The sequence below is a fragment of the Trichoderma harzianum genome, assembly GCF_003025095.1.
Source record: "Trichoderma harzianum CBS 226.95 unplaced genomic scaffold M431scaffold_5, whole genome shotgun sequence".
NCBI lineage: Eukaryota > Fungi > Ascomycota > Sordariomycetes > Hypocreales > Hypocreaceae > Trichoderma > Trichoderma harzianum.
Window position 1 is genome coordinate 590,456 of NW_020209253.1, and position 18,246 is coordinate 608,701.

The 18,246-nt window shown below is 51.8% G+C and overlaps 5 protein-coding genes across 5 annotated transcripts; 4 read left to right on the forward strand and 1 right to left on the reverse strand.

The window, feature by feature from the left end:
• Positions 1 to 730: 730 nt before the first annotated feature.
• Positions 731 to 5,083, reverse strand: M431DRAFT_82244 (hypothetical protein; the record flags this gene model as incomplete). Its single annotated transcript, XM_024923138.1, has 7 exons — positions 731 to 1,172; positions 1,242 to 1,897; positions 2,000 to 2,193; positions 2,254 to 2,306; positions 2,808 to 3,747; positions 3,881 to 4,754; positions 4,898 to 5,083. The coding sequence occupies 7 exons, from the start codon at positions 5,081 to 5,083 to the stop codon at positions 731 to 733; spliced, it is 3,345 nt and encodes a 1,114-aa protein (XP_024775157.1).
• Positions 5,084 to 6,931: 1,848 nt separating this feature from the next.
• On the forward strand, positions 6,932 to 9,271 carry M431DRAFT_481012 (hypothetical protein; the record flags this gene model as incomplete). The annotated part of the gene is made up of 2 exons (XM_024915923.1): positions 6,932 to 7,206; positions 7,615 to 9,271. 2 exons carry the CDS (start codon positions 6,932 to 6,934, stop codon positions 9,269 to 9,271), a joined length of 1,932 nt encoding a protein of 643 aa, XP_024775158.1.
• Positions 9,272 to 10,258: 987 nt separating this feature from the next.
• On the forward strand, positions 10,259 to 13,971 carry M431DRAFT_82439 (hypothetical protein; the record flags this gene model as incomplete). The annotated part of the gene is made up of 2 exons (XM_024923169.1): positions 10,259 to 10,430; positions 10,622 to 13,971. The coding sequence occupies 2 exons, from the start codon at positions 10,259 to 10,261 to the stop codon at positions 13,969 to 13,971; spliced, it is 3,522 nt and encodes a 1,173-aa protein (XP_024775159.1).
• A 408-nt stretch (positions 13,972 to 14,379) lies between these two features.
• M431DRAFT_140719 (hypothetical protein) lies at positions 14,380 to 16,605 on the forward strand. Its single transcript, XM_024912616.1, has 6 exons — positions 14,380 to 14,590; positions 14,648 to 14,742; positions 14,796 to 14,817; positions 14,890 to 15,126; positions 15,177 to 16,176; positions 16,240 to 16,605. Exons 1-6 carry the CDS (start codon positions 14,549 to 14,551, stop codon positions 16,482 to 16,484), a joined length of 1,641 nt encoding a protein of 546 aa, XP_024775160.1. The 5' UTR covers positions 14,380 to 14,548; the 3' UTR covers positions 16,485 to 16,605.
• A 188-nt stretch (positions 16,606 to 16,793) lies between these two features.
• Positions 16,794 to 18,126, forward strand: M431DRAFT_481015 (hypothetical protein; the record flags this gene model as incomplete). The annotated part of the gene is made up of 2 exons (XM_024915924.1): positions 16,794 to 16,910; positions 16,996 to 18,126. The coding sequence occupies 2 exons, from the start codon at positions 16,794 to 16,796 to the stop codon at positions 18,124 to 18,126; spliced, it is 1,248 nt and encodes a 415-aa protein (XP_024775161.1).
• Between the last annotated feature and the right edge of the window lie 120 nt (positions 18,127 to 18,246).

Below are 18,246 nucleotides of genomic sequence, written 5' to 3' on the forward strand. Positions count from 1 at the left end.
TGAAACAGCCCCCAAAAAATCAAATAAAAAAAGAACCCTCGCAACTTTTTTCTTTTTTTGGGTTCCCGCCCCCCCCGAAAAGAAAAAAGAAAAAAAAAAGCTTAGTTTCTAGGCCACTCGAATCATTAATTGCAAGCCCGCGTCTGATTTGCTGTTCGATTATTTTTGCGCGCTTCTCTGCCCTTTTTTTTTTGCGCGCTCCCGGTTCTGTGCTGAAAAGTTCGTCGTGCGACGTTCTGCTCGGACCAAAAGAAAAAAGAGTACAGAAACAGTATAAGGTCGGTGGGAAAGTACAGACGCAGTAAAGTCAGACGAAAGCGCGGCTTTTTTGCCTTCTGGAGGGACCACACCGGCTGTTGCGGTTAGGCGTGGCGTGACCTTGGGAGGACTTTTGGTTTGCGTTGTGTGTCGGCGACTAAAAAGGTAGCGGTACCTTATCTGCTGCCGGCTGCGGAATGACGGTTTCTCCGCCACTGGACCCTTGGTCTTCTAGGGTAAGCTGGCGATGCTGTCATAGGGCCATGGCCATCAACTTCAATCGGCAGCGCCTTTTTGTTGCTATGAGCTGGATGTAGGTTGAGAAAAGGGATGTGGTTTGTCAATTCAAGTGGGAAAACATTCATCTCGTTTGCAGCATGCCCATATACATCTATTATACAATGTTTTTTTTTGTCCCTCCCTCTCTTTCCCCCTTTTCCATCCATCTAGTAGCACTTGTACAATACGTATTTTATACACTTCCTCGCACAGCTTGCTCAATCTCAACAGCATTCTTCTGCAAGCTCTTCAGCTGCGCTTCGATGCTGCCCAGACGCGCGCCAACTGTCTCCCCCGAGGGCGCCGCCTTTTCTGTTGATGCTTCAGCTGCAACTGTCTCTCCCATCATGTTGACCAAATCATCCTCCGTCACCTCATCCTGCTGCTCTCCAAGATATTGTGACCTCAGCAGCTTCATCTCCTCATCCGTAAATCCCTGAATGTTGGCCTGCATCCGGCCCATGACCTCCTTTCTCTTGAGGACGGCAGCCTGCACTTCCTTCCTCATGTGGCGGCTGAGTTCTGGCGAGGTGCTCCATGAGATGTTGCCGCTGGCGGCATCTTGTAGTCGTCGCTTCTGACCAGCTTCTCCGGCTCGACCAAGGACTCCGGCAACCAAAGCCATTGAACGAAGACTAAAAAGAAAAAAAGGTTAGCAAAAAGGATTCGAGTGATATACTTGCAATTGGCATAGCTCAGCTCACCTGTCGTCGTTTGCCGGGATCGTATATGTGACCCATGAAGGATCAGTGTTTGTGTCAATGACTCCAATCGTGGGAATGTTCTTCAAGCCACACTCGTACAACAGCGTGTAGTTCTCTAGAGGGTTAAGGCAAACCACCAGGTCTGGCAGTATCGGTCTCGCCGTACCCTTGAACATGTCGAATCCATCAAGTTCCTTGTCCAGGTGGTCAACCACCTTCATACCCTGGGTCCTGAGGATGACATCTCGGTTTGTGATGGAACCGGGAATCCACTTTGTGAACAGATGGTAGGCGCCTGCCAGCTCAGATGCCTTTGTGACAATCTCCATCTGGCCCTTGCGAGTACCAACAAAGAGAATGACACCACCGCGGTAGGCCACCTCCTCAACCACCCGGGCTGCTCGTCGAAGATGTGCCGCAGTTGTCTCGAGAGAAATAATGTGAATTCCCTGTCGCACTCCGTAGATGTATCGGGAATTCGCCGGGTTCCATAGTGAAGTGTTGTGGCCCATGTGTGTCTGCGACGCCATCAACAGCTCCAGCGTAACGTCCTCCGGCCGGGGTGGGTTGCTAATGATTTCCGTGGGCACGTAGCGCTTCTCGAGTTTTGACCCAAGGCTTCTCGTGTTCTTCTGGATCCTCTGGAACTCGGCATACTGCTGGGCAGGGGTCAAAGTCTGCTTGCCCCTCTGATGCGGCTTGCTCCAGGCTGCTCCGTGGTGCTCCTGCGAAGAGTTGGCTCCGAGCGTCATGATGACTTCCTCGACAATCTTTTGCTTCTTCTTGGCCGATGACACAATCTTGGGAGGCGCAGCGGCTGACTGAGGAGCCGGCCATGCCTGAGCAGGGCCATTGGAGGTCGAGGTCGAAGCTGAAGCTGTCGTCGTCTTGACTTCGGTCGAGAGTTGTCGCAGAACGGCTCGTGGCAGGGGAGACGCCAGTGCGCGGCGGCCTAGATTTTAATAAGCATCCTGTGTCTTCTCATCTTCATCATCGCATCCAATTGACTTACCATGCCGCACAGCGGCGCTCTGAACATTCATGGCGGCGTTCGTTTTGCTCCAACTGTCGTCCGACTTGCTCGCATCGGTCCAAAATTTGGATCACGCCGGTACGGATGGGGTCTCTACGGCGGTGCATATTTTCCGGTTCCGCTGGGCAAAAGCAGCCGCTAGAATTTTAGAGCAGCTAAGGCACATCCGAGCAGAAAAATGACCCCGCCATCAATTTGACGGCCCGTGGAAAATTTACCCCACGTCGTTTTGAGGCTTGTGATTGACACGCCATCTTGCATCGGCCGCAGCCATGCTAAGCACGTTAAAATGCTGGCTGACATCAATGGTATGGATACACGAGAGAATGAGCAGATACTGATGGCATGATATTGAGCTGCGAGAAAATAAAATTGAGATTTGATAAAACAGGAGACAAAGTAAAAAAGCCCTAAATCTATGACGATTTGTCTGTGCTTGAGAAATCTACAGTTACCAATGCCAACCAACTTTTTCTTCGTAAGGTCATTATTGAAAAGAATCCCACAAAGGGGACGCATTGCTCTCTTTTTACCGGCTAGTCGCTCTGGCAATAGTAAACACACCAATTATAACCACCGCAAGGGTAACAATGGCTCCGGGCAGCAGCAGGTCGTTGGGTACGCCGGCAATAATCTGCTCCTGGTGGACAATCGTCCTTGATCTCCGCGAACGGCGCGCGGGCCGCTGCTCTTCCTCCTCCTCGGATTCCTCCTCCTCACTCTCTGACTCTTCCTCCTCGTATGCTCTCCGGCGTTCACGAAGGCCGGTGGATGACGAAACTGGGGTTGGCAGGGTGTCCAACGAGGGTGTTGTAGGCGGCTTCTCTGAGTCGTGGACAAAGAGATCAACCTTCTCGAGATGTGCCTGGCGGGCGAGGAGGATGGCCTCCAGGAGATCGTTATCGGTGGTGATGGACACGGTGTCACCCTCGTTGTCCATGTAGCTGAGAGCAAACCCAGGACCGTCGATTCTGCCCTCCAGAACATCCGGCATGCCTCCGATGCTGTCGAGTTCACTTCCAAGCTTGGATGCAACGGCATGCACAAACGCTTCTATGCCTTGCGATGCAACCACCTGCAGCCGGTGAACACGTCCCGAAGGTGCTTTGAATTTGAAAGCGAACGGAACATCGGCGGTCGTCACCTCGGGGGCGATGGAATGAGGAGGCGAGTCCAGTCCGATGTGCGATGCAGAGTCGTTGGGAGCGACGCTATCTCCAAGGCGGTTCGCCTCGGGCGACATCATGCGAGAATGGTGAGCGTGGTGATGGCTGTGGCTGCCGTCGCCAGACACCATCGACTCCGTCTCGTGGTCGATGGAGAGCCAAAACTTGTTCCACGCCGGGCCCTCGCCATTGTCACTCGACATGGTGTTGATTTGCTCCAGCGTAGCATAAGTCAGCTTGAGCACATCCACCATTCCCACAATCTCACCGCCATCGTTCATGACGGGAAGGTTGAGATAATGGCCATCTGAAATATGAGTGTTAGACACATGCTTGACCATGTTTTGATGCTTCTTGGGCACACGAAAAATGTGGTAGCCATAAGGCTAGGATGAGAGCAGTAAAGGTGAGGGAGGATGGGGAAACTAGAGGTTGCTTACCATGCATCTTTCGCAGGGCAGCCTGAATGGTCATGTCCATTGGGGCAAAATCGGGGTGAGGGGTCATGACACGCACGACGCTGCAATTGGCCGGGTCAAGGCCTGGAGCAATGACACGAAGAACGACGTCCTTGCTGGTAAAAATGCCCGTAATGGCACCCTGGTCCTGCACGAGCACCGCAGTGGTGTGGTTTTCCTTCATCATGGCCGCAGCCTCTTTGACCGAGGTCCGGACGCTCACCGTGGTGGGCGGGATGCCGTTCAACACGGACTCGAGGGTGGGCCCAGACATCTTGGACCGGAGAGCCTCCACATACTGGATAATCTGCTGAGGCTGGCTGGCGCCCAACTCGGACTGCACTCCCTCGAGAGCGTCGTACAGCTTCCTCGAGGAAGAGTATGCGCGCTCCAGCTTCTCCATGGCGTCGTAAAAGCACTTTGTGATATCCAGCACACCCGAAATATCCTGGTTCTCATCCATGACGGGCAGGTGACGGAAGCCCTTGCGAACCATCAGGTCCAACGCATCCGTGGCGCTCGTGTCGGTCCTGGCACAGAGGGGGTTCTTGGTCATGATTTCAGCAATCGTGACGTTGGCAGCCTTGAGTCCAGCTCCGACCACGCGAAACGCAAGATCCTTGGCCGTAAAGATACCGGCAATCCGGTCCTCATCGTCGGTAACCAGCACGCAGTCCTCCCTCTTCGCAGCCATCAGCTGAGCAGCCTCGGAGACAGTGGTGGCAGGCTTGATCTGGAGAGCCTGGCTGGGCTTGAGGGCAAGCACAGTTCCGGGAGGGGCTCTGCGAATCTGTCGTGACCGGCCCGTGAGGGTCTTCTTTTTGGAGAGGTCGCTCTCCAGTTTCCTGCGGATCGCCTACATTTCGCCCGAGTTAGCCACTGCAATGAGGGGTGGTGAACATGAAGGTGAGTAGCTAGCTAGCTCTCTCCCCCCCTCCCCTCAAAACAACTCTCCACCTGACTCGAGCGCAACTTGTTGTGATAGATGCCATCACGTACCTCATCGCGCTTAGATTGTTTCTGTCTGCTCGCGCTGAGACTGGCAGAGGACTCGTTTGGCTGCTGCTGGGCATCTAGAACAGGGCGAGGGATGCCGGAACTCGCGACGGCAGGGCCATTATTGAACGGCGTGGTGCTTCGGGGTTGATTCCGGCTGGGATTGTTCCCTCTGGAGGCGTTGACCATGGACATGGCTGCGATCCGCGACAAGGCGTCAGGAAATGCTGGCGTAAAGGAAGCGTCGTCTTGTGTTGAGCAACGTGAGAAAAAGTGCAAACCGGATTTCAATTCCTTGAAATCAGTTTTCCGGAGTCAGCCAGTGGGCAGCCAATGACAGTGGAGGAGGGATTTTCAAGGGTGACGAAATGAAGTCGAAAGGTCGGTCACCAGATATTGAGCCCTGGCCAGGATCCCCCCGGCACTTTTTTTTTTCTCGCTCAGCCGACGAACCCTTCCAGTGTTAGGTTGGCGCAGTGAATGGCATTGGCCAGTGGGCAGGTTACAGGCGGCTTATAGGCCTATCGCGCCCCGAGCAGGCGACGCACAACCCGGAAACTTCCATCGCGGGCCACTGAAGAGGGAAAAAAAGCGCAGCACGAGCCGACCTAGTGCTGCAGGTGCTAAACATGTAGCGGCGCTGGTTCGCGAGATGAAGGAAGTGCCCCATTGATGATTTCAATTTAACTGGAGAGGTCCGATGGAGACGCATTACAGAGTACATGTGGGCGTGGTAGAGTACTAGCAGTACATGTAGGCACTAATCTACAGGTAAGAGGCACTGATGTGGACATCAAATTTGATCGTGCCATCCATATTTACAGGTAGCTTGGGGAGTTATTGGGAGTCTAGCTGGCGGTTGATGAGGGTGAAGACGGTGAAGACGGTGAATGATCCTCTCGCCATTAAAGGGCTGGCTAGGAAGGGCGGTCAATGTCTAAGATCTATGAATCGCACTCATACTGTCTCTGATTAACTTCTAACCAAACGCAATCAACTATTTGGTGCTGTGTCTCATTCTGCAATACCATCTGAGTACATGTTGGACGCTGCTCTCCAAGTTTCCCAATGCGTACTCTCCTGGTCAACCGTCGAATGATACGAGTCTGGTTTCTTTTCCATCTGTCGCCTGCTGCTTGTCTCTCCATGACTTCATACTACTGTATCTTAAACATCATTCAAGCTTTGTGGAGTCATCGCATCTTGTCTTCTTCCCGCGAGATGCCGCAGTCAAGCTCCATGTCAGGTAGCTAGACCTAGCTCAAAGACCGGGATACTCCATTTTTTCATGTAGGTGAGGCCTGCAGCTAGAATGCAGCAACATGGGCACCATCGCCCTACCTATTGATGCTACTGTATGCTCTAGCAGCACTTCTCTATTCTCCATACGGTATTCTGCACTCCATATCAAGGTATGGATGTACCAGCTCGTTGGGAGCGGTGCCATGTCGTAGCAGCAGTTAGCCGTCCTACTAGCTGGGTACATACTCCTTGGTCCGTCGCCCAGGCAAGGCTTTCCGACGTGAGCAAGCGGGGAAGACACCCCAGGATGGAATGCATCGTATCGTATCATCAGCATCTTGCATGTGCAGTAGCTGGTCCCCTTCCATCTGTCAGTCCAATCCACGAGCCGGCAGTGGCTCAACAGTGGCGTGTTCCAGCCAGCCACTTCGCTCCCGTCCCGCCCGAATGGCGTCTAGATGCCGTCTTCATCTTGTTCTAATGCAGTAATGTTGATGGTCCCCCCAAGATGGATGGCCGCTACGTCGTCTTAGTGGCCTGCTCAATGATAATATTTACTCCCTCAGCCGCGGCACTACTGTACTCATGTCTGCGTCTGGTACTTTTTCCTGCTCACGAGTCGGCCCTCATTTAACTTGGCCCATTGATTGGCCTCAGCTTGTTTGTTATTGCTGAGGACACCAAGCCCTGGAGCGAGATTGCCCGGCGAGTAATTTCCGCTTCGGGCAGCCTTGGTGACGTCGATAAATATTACTATAAAAAGCCATAGCGCTTAGCACGATCGCATCCAATGTTATGGGCGCAATCTGCGTTGCCATGGTGCGCGTCAGCTGCTATCAAGGTAGTCATAGGGCCGTTTTGATGAGAAAACACCGAGTACGAGGTACCGGTACTTTGTCTAGAGCAGATAGTGCGGGCGGATTGCATGTGCTCGGTCACGAAACAAGCGCTGAGGAAGCAACTGGTGCTTGCTTGGCACAGCCTTGGGAGATATCCATGTCTTGCGCTTGTACTTGTACTTCCAAGAGATGCATGGGTGTGAAAACACAGACACTCTGGCTACCACCTAGGTAAGATATCGATCTCGACGTGAAACATGGCGTCCCTCGAAGTCTCCTGCTAAGGGGAATCAATCTATCGCCGCCGTCATAGACTAGATGCTGTAAAGTACTCGTACGGGTATGCCAGAGTCATGTTCCAGTATATGATTTTCTCGAATTTTCATAAGAAGTAATGCTGTAGTTCACCTGCATCAATCTCACGTTCATAGAGTAAGCGAGAGATGTGTACATGGAGATATGGAGTAGCGACATGGACATGAGCATGGGAAAGCCAGTAACGGGCGGACAACTCATCCATCCTTGGCCCAACTGCGGACCACGGGAGTCAACACGGACGGCATCGCCACACAGCAGCTCTTTTCTTTGTTCCTGGACTTGTCTCAATATTGCCCGGTTGTTTTAAGCTGCCACATCTAGCCTGATAGACGCGGGCTATTGGTGGAGACGTTTGCGCTGGCGCGTTGCCGTGGCGACGGCATCCCATCCCATACTTGAGCTCCTGGGAACCATTACTGCAGCTCAGCTGGCCCTTGAACTTGGATCTGGAATCCATTCATTCTTCACCAACTTCACCGTTTGTCACTGGAGCAATTTTGCCTTTGGTATCCGTACGCACATGTTTGATGAAATGCGACAGCAAGCCGAGCCGAGCCTCTCAGCTGCTACAGGCACAACCTGCCCAAGCGCCTTTCCAAGCGACAAGCCCTTGAACGCTATACCCATGCAGACATCGCACTATATGAACATGAACAATATGAAGTATGAATCAGCTAAGTTACCAGGGCGCATTGACAATGTTTCTGCTGATAATTGGATGCCTCACCCAATGACAAAGCTAGAAGGATCACAGATGATGCCCGTAGCTGGCAGCGGTTATACTGCTCAGCCGCCGCAGCCTCGGCTCAATCACAGCTACGGCGCGCAGAATTCTCCTGCCGATCGCCCTAATCGCCATCGTCGCACCGAGTCAGCGGCCAGCATCGCGAGCGCGGCCAGCATCGCCGATATCAATATCGATGAGACGCGAACCGAGACAGGGGTCACTGTCGAAGAGATTGCCCAGTTCATCCAGGGACCCGAGACGACGGACGGCAAGTGGACTTGTCTGTTCGAGGACTGCGGGAAACAGTTTGGCCGCAAAGAGAACATCAAGTCCCACGTCCAGACACATCTCAACGACCGCCAGTACCAGTGCCCGGCCTGCATGAAGTGCTTTGTTCGGCAGCACGATCTCAAGAGACACGCCAAGATTCACACCGGAATCAAGCCGTACCCTTGCGACTGCGGCAACAAGTTTGCGCGACATGATGCTCTCACGAGACACCGTCAGCGAGGCATGTGCGTCGGCGCCTTTGATGGCATTGTGAGGAAGAGCGTGAAGCGAGGACGACCTAAGAAGAACCGTCCGGAATTGGACGCGCGACTTGAGAAATCCGCAAAGACCAGGAAGAAAAACATGTCCATCAGCTCCATCTCTTCGTTTTCGGGCTATTCGGACATCTCCAACGTTGGCTCTCCCGGATATGAACTCGATGTGCTGGATGAGGTGCTGGATATTGAAATCGAACGTGAAGCTGAACCACCGCGCTCGGTCTCGTCGGCCCCGATGCCCAGCCTACCCAATCCACCAGTCAACAGCACCGTCGTCGCATCTCCTTCAACTTCAGAAGCCAGTGTGCACTCATATGTATCCCCGGAAGCAATCATGGAGAGGGCTTCACATCCTTCTTCTCCCGGAAAGAGCACACCAGGCCACTACAACACGCCGCCCGGTCTCTCTCAGTCATCGTCATCGCCGCCCTCTCATTTTTTCGAGCTGGATCCCGCCACATCAACAACAGCGGATGAAGTCGTCAGCTTCCCTGCCGGCGGTATGATGATGGGCTTGACAACCATGGGCGCACCTTTGCCCCTGAGCATCAGCGAACAGGAAGACGATCTACTTCGCCAGTTCACAAACGACGACAGCTTCATCCCGCTGGATCGTGACCAGAGTCTGATGATGATGCCCAAATTCGACGAGTTCAACGGTGTAGCCGTCAGCATGCTCAACGACAACGGCTACTACTTTTGATGAGATGCTCAAATGCGTCGAATATACCTACTTGCGCCATGATATATTCTGAACTTGTCTTATATATGTCGAGTCGATATTACGATGACGCCCTAATCTGAACCGGGTCTAATGATCGGGATAATTTTATCTTCTTTTCCTTGCGTTATAAGGTTTCTTGCGACACCCCGTTGGCCTTTATTTGCTGTGTAAGAACCACGGCTGGCCATGTTGGAACTATGGTGTCAGTTCAATTGTACAATACGGGGGTGGAATGGGTTTGGGGATTAAAATTGGGGGATTGTATTTTTTCCTTTGTCTGGATATGCTGTCATGTTACAACGCGTTTGATGCTTGGAAACGAGGCTCCTCCACGGGAATCCGGCACCGGGTCCCTCTTTGGCTATTTGTTCGGAGTTTTGAGGATATTTACCTAGGGACACTAGAGTACGAATGAGCCTGGATATTGTGGAACTATAGCGACTGCCTCTGTGATGTGTTCCCCGTGATGTTGATTCAATGTTACACGCCTCTGCCATTGTTCATCCAATCTTCTTGTCCGCAGCCAGTCCATAGGCAACTTGCTGATCGCCGCTCGAGTGAGAAGAGATGAACTATCTCCTTCACCGCATCGCGAAAAAGAGAATTCGTGGCTGCATCTGATGGAAGATGATTGGGGCGTCGTGCTGTCGTACGTCCAATAATCAAATTAAAAGCAGGACATGTTTGGTTTTTTTCTGCCGGCGGTGTGATGCTAATGACGTCTCGCCAGTTGGACAGATTCTGGCAGATAAGGCTGCTCAGGTGCCTTTTAGCTGCTACCCTATTTCTCACAGTACACACACTTGGACCTCCCCGCCCTCAATTCTCTTTTCTTTCCGCCAGCTTCACTTTCTGCCAGATGCTTTGATCAGTAGATGTTGACGCTGTTTGCTCTTTGATATTTCATTAACCTCTCATATTTAGCATTTATTTTACTTTTGCCGGTGATGCATTGATCTTTCAAAAATGTTGACGCCTACTAATGCCTACCGATATCGATGGCTGTATGCCATCGGGAACACGCCAGCGACGAATTTGGCACGAAGCATCCCCCATGGCCAGGATGCCAGCTTACTTTCACTTGGTTGCGGTGATTTGAGGAATGTTTTGTACACTTCCTATGTGCAGCAAGGACTTCGTGAGCTCAAACATTACTTTTTCTATGTGGACTAAGTTTCATCTGGTCTGACAGTTTCTTCGTCTTTTAGCTGGCAGAAAACTGGACTTTACATGCTGTGATATCGACGAAAATATCATTGGTGAGTTTGAAAATGCCAGCATCCCGCATAGATTGTGTTTTATGAATAAATTATCCTAACCATTCAACAGCACGGAACCTAGTCCTGCTGACCATGATATTGGCCAATGGAGAAGTCATCAACAGCGAGGCAGTCTGGGACATATACTACCACATGTACTTGGACGAACAGACCGTAGAGCGGCTTGTCCGGCATGTCAAGTCAATCATTCCCATGCTGGAATCGCTCGACTCTTTCACCACTAGCCCGTTTGGCTCAGTCATCAAAATTTGCGATGAGGATACCCTGCGTGATGTTCGCGACTCCCTTCAGCGCATTCTTGGCGCAGCAGAAAAAGATGACAGAAGCAAGCAAGCTACCAAGCTATCAACGAGCCTCGGCCTATCTAAGGGAGTCATAGAGGAGGGCTCTATGATTCTAACAGGGATGCGATCAGCTGCTCCCCTCGCTCTTACATCCAAGTTTGCCTTGCCCGAAAACTTCCAACACTACTGGAAAACGGGAGTCGCAATGATTCAAGGGAAAACTGCCAGGATACCGAATCCTATGCTGGTTGGCCTGCTCTCCGACTGGGAACTTTTCCACTATGGCAATGACCCCTTGCTCAGTTTCCACCTCGCGACGGCATTCACAGATTTGCCAGCGAATTCTCCTCTGAAGCCTCATGTTGATGACGAGAAGTATAAAGTTGCTGCAGCAGCTAGGGTACAGTTCTTTGCATGGGCTCAAGCTTTCAGAAACTTAAAGGACAGTGTCTGTGTCCGCCTTGTCATTTCCGATGCTTTCGCATTTAGCCATACTCTCCAATATTCTGATGCAGCCGACGAAGCATCCGCGAACTGGTACAGGCGTCTGTGGGATTCAAAAGTCCTCCGCTTGGACAAGGCATCATATGGGCGTGGTGGTAGTGCGCCGATCAAATTCGACGCCATCGATACTTCCAACTTATCGGATCACTTTGAAGTCTTGAATATCCTCGTATCTACAGCACCCCTACTAAAAGCCACACCTTGGGCAACACTTTATACGGAGCAGCTCCTGGACAACCGCAGAGCTGGGAAACAGTCTCTTGACCAGGTGCTACACGGCCCATCATCCACAGTATCTCTGTTATTGGGTCTTACCCCTTTGCATGCCTGGACAAATGCAAAGGCTGAATCTCACGTTGATGAGATCTTTATATCGGCGATGGGCAAAGCTGGAGATACGACACAGACTCAGTTTCATGTTCGTCTAGCATGGAAGCGTGACGACCAATTTGGTGGTTATGACATGGAGCGACCCAAGCTGCACATGAAAGCCAAAGACGTCACCGAGATTCTATTTCAGATGTATTCTGAGATGTTTGCAAACGAGATGGACGATGGTCACCATGAGCCCTCTGGTGGAAGGGTCCTGCACAGCTATCCCCGTTTCCATCGCGGGAGCTTCACTGCTTTACTCAAAGTCATCCAGGGCCGAGTGAAGACTGATTGGGATGCAGTGATCAGCGGTTTGCTAAAGAGTATAGAAGAAGAAAGAAATCTGCACATGACTGCGAAACAAGCACAAGACTTTCGCCTCCAGCTATCTCTCTCTTCCCTCCATACTACAAGGAATGATGACGTCGTAGCGACGGTACCTCGTCAAAGGCCTCTTAGTGGATGGAAGCATCTCCCATCCATGGTAGCCGTCACCTTGGTTGTCCCTCGAGATGCCTTTGCCAAACTATTTCCTCAACCTCAGCCGACAGCCTCAGTTCCCACCTTAGTAGGCACCCTGAAGTCTACTGGCAACGGTTCTAAGAAGAGATTCGACGTGTTTGATGATGTTCATGTTGTTTTTGGCCGGGTGACGACAACAGGCGACATTGCTTCGGGAGATGCAATCGTGAGCATAGAAGAAGATGCGCTCTGTTGGTCAGGAACATCACCTCTGGTAGCAACCTTTTTGGTGCCTACAGCTGCGCTGGTGGAGGAGCCAGTAACGAGTTTGGTTGGCCTAGACCTAACAATGGCTTCTTCTAGTACCGCTCTTATGACCATCATGCTGGGCATGTCGAGTACGGTTTATGAAGCAGCATTGTCAGATACAACGAAAGTGTTCGTATCCAAACTTATGCCAGGCACAATAGCGCACAAGGTGACGAGTGGCGGCGTCAAACCATTGAAAGATGATGTTGCCAAGGTGGGCAGCGAGGGTCCTATGACATTGATGGCCGAATTGCCTTCGAATCAAAAGGCCATCGAATATTTAACTGCACACTTGCAGATTTCCTCTAAAATGGGCCAAAAACTGTTGCAGAATAAGGCACCTATCGAATTACAGCAGGGTGATCCCTTTACTATCAACGTCGTGTTTGGTAAGAAAGAGTTGATCTGCCCGCTCAGATATCCAATTCCCGTGACAAGCATCGGCAGCAAAACCCGTATTGCTCGTACATCTGGATACATCGAGGTGATTGCCCCTCTGGCAGATCCGAAGCAGAGCAAGGTCTTGGGAGATTTTATTTCCCCTACTGTGATTGCGCCTCGCGGTCTTCCTGTGGCTGTTAATATGCCTCATCTCAACCTTGATAACTTGCCCATCATCGATTTGAAGGAAAAGGGGCGCTTGTCATGGTTGACGACACTAACATCTCTGCAATTCTCCGTCAAGGAGAGGCAGCTTAGAGATGGAGTGGATACATCGGGAATTGCAGCAGATGTGCGCGTTAATTTCAAGGAATCTCTATTTACCATGTTTATGGTTTCCTCTGGCGTACAAGGAAGTCAAACAGGCCTGATTTTTATCAAGCACCCAGAAAAGGGCGGTATCCAGGCAGTTATTCTAGTATCGGCATTACGGTTGGATGGCGACACGGCATCCGTGGTGTTGGACGCCGCCATCATCCCTTTTTCGTTGAAAATGTTGGAATCCGACTCGTTGAGGACATTCCTATACGAACTGGATCCAATGGGAGGTTGCACGATGATAGTCAACGATGAGGAGCTGGCTCTTTGGAAAAAGACTATACCGTCTTTAGTAGAGCGATGCCGTACTTGGAACCATCTTCCAAATTGCGAATACAAAAAGGACGGCGCAACCGTACCGCTGAGTTTTGAGCATGGGAAACAATGGCTCTGCTCATGTGGCAATGGACAGCTACCGAATGACTTCGTTGGGTTGCCTTATTGGGAGAAGGCGGCAGAGTACGCGGTGCGAATTGCAATCAGCCCGATGTACTCGGTCCCTTTTGTTGAGCCAGTCATCAATGAGAAGAAGTTGGTGGTGAAAGAATCATCTGACGAGACTGAGCAATGTAACACATGTGGGAAGACGGAACAATTGGACGGGCTGAAGCTGAAGAAGTGCAAGGGGTGTATGAAGATTAGCTACTGCTCGACAGAGTGTCAGAGGCAAGACTGGAAGCAGCACAAGAGGGAGTGCATAAGTGCATAGACGTGTAGTATTTTGAAGAAAGAGAACCAGTAGCCGTGGTATACGGTGACGCTTTCTTGAGCGGCTATTTGTCTCGTCTCTATGGGATCGGAGGTACAGTCCTGCCTGGTATTACCATATATATGGACGAAAAGGGGCTCCTGATGATAGGGAGCTGTATGTACTTTTTGGCGGGGGGGGCACCAGGATCAAAGGCCAGGGCTTCTTACCAATTGCGTACCTAACCACCGTCTATATTACATTTTTCTTTACTTAATCATATGCATTTGTGTTCTTTTTCTTCGATTTGGAAAACTTTCTCCCTCTTCATCAAAGTGGTATTTGATACACCGTGTTAAAAGAGTGGGTAGCCCGCAATTGGGCGGAGTGAGTGAAGTGGCTTGCTAATACAGAGCCCAGAGAGACAGTCAAACCCCCACCACACCGCCTTCGACCGGACAAGGCAGAAAAAAGTACCCAGCCCACCACTCTGATTGCGGGTCGGTGCCAGGCAGAGGGAAGCTTGTCGAAAGCACGATACTGCCACCACGGAGCCCACGAGATTTATAATCGATCCGGCGAGCTCAGAGATACCAAGATGTCTGCGGCACAACTTCTCAACCCAAAGGCCGAGTCCCGAGTGCGTGTGTCCTCTGTCTGCTGTTCGTGAGCTGCCGTCGTCTAACCAAAGGTGCAGAGGAGGGGTGAAGCTCTGAGGGTCAACATCAGCGCTGGCGAGGGTCTGCAAGATGTGCTCAAGTCCAACCTCGGACCGCGAGGCACGATCAAAATGTAAGACAAAAGACTTCATTCGCGGCATCTTATCAGTGCTAACAGCGTTGCAGGCTCGTCGACGGCGCCGGACAGGTACGCGATGCCCAATTTACTACCCCTCAGTGACCGACCCCCTATTCCTAACCAACCCTCGCCCGTCAACAGATCAAGCTTACCAAGGATGGAAACGTCCTGCTGCGAGAAATGCAAATCCAAAACCCGACTGCCGTCATGATTGCTCGAGCCGCGACTGCCCAGGACGATATCTGCGGCGATGGCACAACGTCCGTGGTGCTGTTGGTGGGAGAGCTGTTGAAGCAGGCAGACCGATACATCTCGGAAGGACTCCACCCTCGCATCATCACTGACGGCTTCGAGATTGCCAAGGCTGAGGCTCTCAAGGTGAAGACGAAACGCTTGCCATTTCACGAGTTGTGTCTGACTGTTGCTAGTTCCTGGACTCCTTCAAGCTGGCCAAGGAGGTCGACCGCGAACTGTTGCTGAACGTTGCCCGAACATCCCTTGCCACGAAGCTTAACGCGACATTAGCAGCCAAGCTTACCCCCGATATCGTCGATGCCGTGCTGGCCATCTACCAGGCCCCTGCCAAGCCCGATCTGCACATGGTGGAGATTATGAAGATGCAGCACCGTACCGCCTCAGACACGCAGCTCATCCGAGGATTGGCGTTGGACCACGGTGCCAGACATCCCGACATGCCCAAGAGACTGGAGAACTGCTACATCCTGACAATGAACGTCAGCTTGGAGTATGAGAAGACTGAGATCAACTCTGGCTTCTTCTACTCAAGCGCCGAGCAGCGAGACAAGCTTGTTGAGAGTGAGCGTCGGTTCATCGATGCCAAGCTCAAGAAGATTGTTGAGCTGAAGAAGCAGGTGTGCGGTGACGATGGAACGAAGAGCTTTGCCATCATCAACCAGAAGGGCATCGACCCTCTCTCCCTAGACGTCCTGGCCAAGAACGGCATCCTGGCTCTGCGACGAGCGAAGAGAAGGAACATGGAGCGACTTCAGCTCATCTGCGGCGGCATTGCTCAGAACAGCGTTGACGACCTAACACCTGATGTTCTCGGATGGGCTGGTCTCGTCTACGAGCAGACACTGGGCGAGGAAAAGTATACCTTTGTCGAGGAGGTCAAGGACCCCAAGTCTGTCACCGTCTTGATCAAGGGACCCAACCAGCACACCATTGCCCAGGTTACGGATGCTGTCAGAGATGGCCTAAGAAGCGTCTACAACATGATTGTTGACAAGAGTGTCGTTCCCGGCGCTGGTGCTTTCCAGGTTGCCTGTGCTGCCCACCTCAAGAGCGATGCCTTTTCCAAGACGGTCAAGGGCAAGGCCAAGTGGGGTGTGGAGGCTTTTGCCGATGCTCTCCTCATCATCCCCAAGACCCTTGCTGCTAACGCCGGACACGATGTCCAGGATGCCCGTAAGTTGATACCAAGATACGGATTCACAGTATGAGGGTGTAAGACTAACGTTCAAATCACAGTTGCTGCCCTGCAAGACGAGTATGCTGAAGGCCAGACCGTTGGCCTGAACCTGGAGACTGGAGAGCCGATGGATCCCGAGCTGGAAGGTGTGTTTGACTCGTTTAGAGTCTTGAGAAATTGCATTGCGTCAAGCTCAGGCATTGCGTCCAACCTGCTGCTTTGCGACGAGTTGTTGAAGGCTCGACAGATGGGCAGAGCTGCAGGACCTGGCCCGGGAATGGACGGCCCTGAGGAAGGCATGTAATGAATTGAATCTATTGTTCAGACTAGTGGTAGACAAAAATCATCCCGGAACAGGCTCAAAACATCTAGGCACTGCCATTTATCTACTATTGCATTTTAATACAGCTGCGTGTTTGTGGTTTATATCCATTTCCTTGTCTCATTGTAGGTGGTCATTTTCATGATACTGGATTAAGTAGAGCCTGTACTGCTGATAAGCCCCGCCGCCAGATTATCTTCCACCTAAAAAAAATCTTGACCCCACCAATCGTTGAAATAGGTACATCAAACCAAAATCACAAGCCTCCAGCCTGCAGGCAGTTTTGCGACAATGGCAGATTACGCTTCCGACTCTTCGGACGGCGAGTTCACAGAGACAAATGTCCTTCTTGGGTATGCTTCCAAGGAGGCTGAAGAGGACACGATAAGCAAACTGGGAGGCACTCCGGTATGTCGCTTTTGCTCTCTACAATGAATTGCTTTGCGCCAAAGCTTTGCGAGACGAGGGTATGCTAAATGAGATGGATGTTTAGGATTGGCTCGATGCAGATAAACCACCATCAGCAGCTCTGGCAAGATGCAAGGTCTGCAAAGACATGATGGCTCTGCTTCTGCAGCTGAACAGCGAGCTCCCGGAGAAATTCCCGTCCCACGAGCGGCGACTATACGTTTTCGCCTGTCGTAGGGCGACATGTCGGCGGAAAGCTGGCAGTGTTCGTGCGCTGAGAGGAGTGAGAGTCTGGAAGGACGGTGGCGAAACGACGACAGCGCAGGTTGAGGAGAAGAAGAAGAAGCCCGAGGCGAAGAGCAAGCCGGAGGAAAAGAAGCAGGATGGGCCTGGCCTTGGAGAATCGTTGTTTGGAGCGAAACCTTTGGGGGCTTCTGGTGGGAATCCGTTCTCCAGCGGCGGCGCAAATCCTTTTAGCTCTGGGTCGAGCAATCCTTTCAGTTCTGCTTCGTCCAACCCGTTTTCAAGTCAGCCTGCTAAGCCTGCTGCTGCTGCTCCGGCTGAGAAGCCCGCCGAGACGCCGGCTGCTGTTACTTCAACAACAAACCTGTCCAAAACCTTTGCCGAAACTCTGGCACTCAACACTACGCCTACGGGTCCTCCTCCTCCTGCCGAGCCTTGGCCTGAAAAAGCTGCGCAGCCAGCACCGTACCCGACACTCTACCTTGCCGACGCCGACTACGAAACTCTCGATCCTACATCGACTAAACTGCCGGCTAATGTGACCATTGCCGACGCCGACGCCCCGGAACCTTCTGCTCTTGATCGCGAGGCGTTCGAATCCGCTATGGATGCTACTTTTCAGAAATTCGCCGACCGGATGGCGCAGAACCCGGAGCAGTGTATTCGGTATGAGTTTAGTGGTGTTCCGTTGCTGTATTCTAAGACGGATGAGGTTGGCGAGCTGTTGACCAAGCGGACGATGCCGGGATGTCCTAACTGCGGTGGACGGAGGACGTTTGAGGTACAGTTGACGCCGAATGCTATTACGGAGCTGGAAGAGGACGATTTGAGCCTCGATGGCATGGAGTGGGGGACGATTATCGTTGGTGTATGCGAGAGAGATTGTTCGCTGAGACATACTGCCGTGGAAGAGGCGGGTTATTTGGAGGAGTGGGCAGGTGTTCAGTGGGAAGAGCTGTCAAAAGAGAAATAATGGTATTTCAGGGGAGTTCCCTTGTGGTTGGTTAGACAAAAAGTGTAAGAGGATTACCAAAAAGCTTCACGAGTTTATGATATCAAATAGGAGAGCGCGAATAGAATGTAGATGTGATGC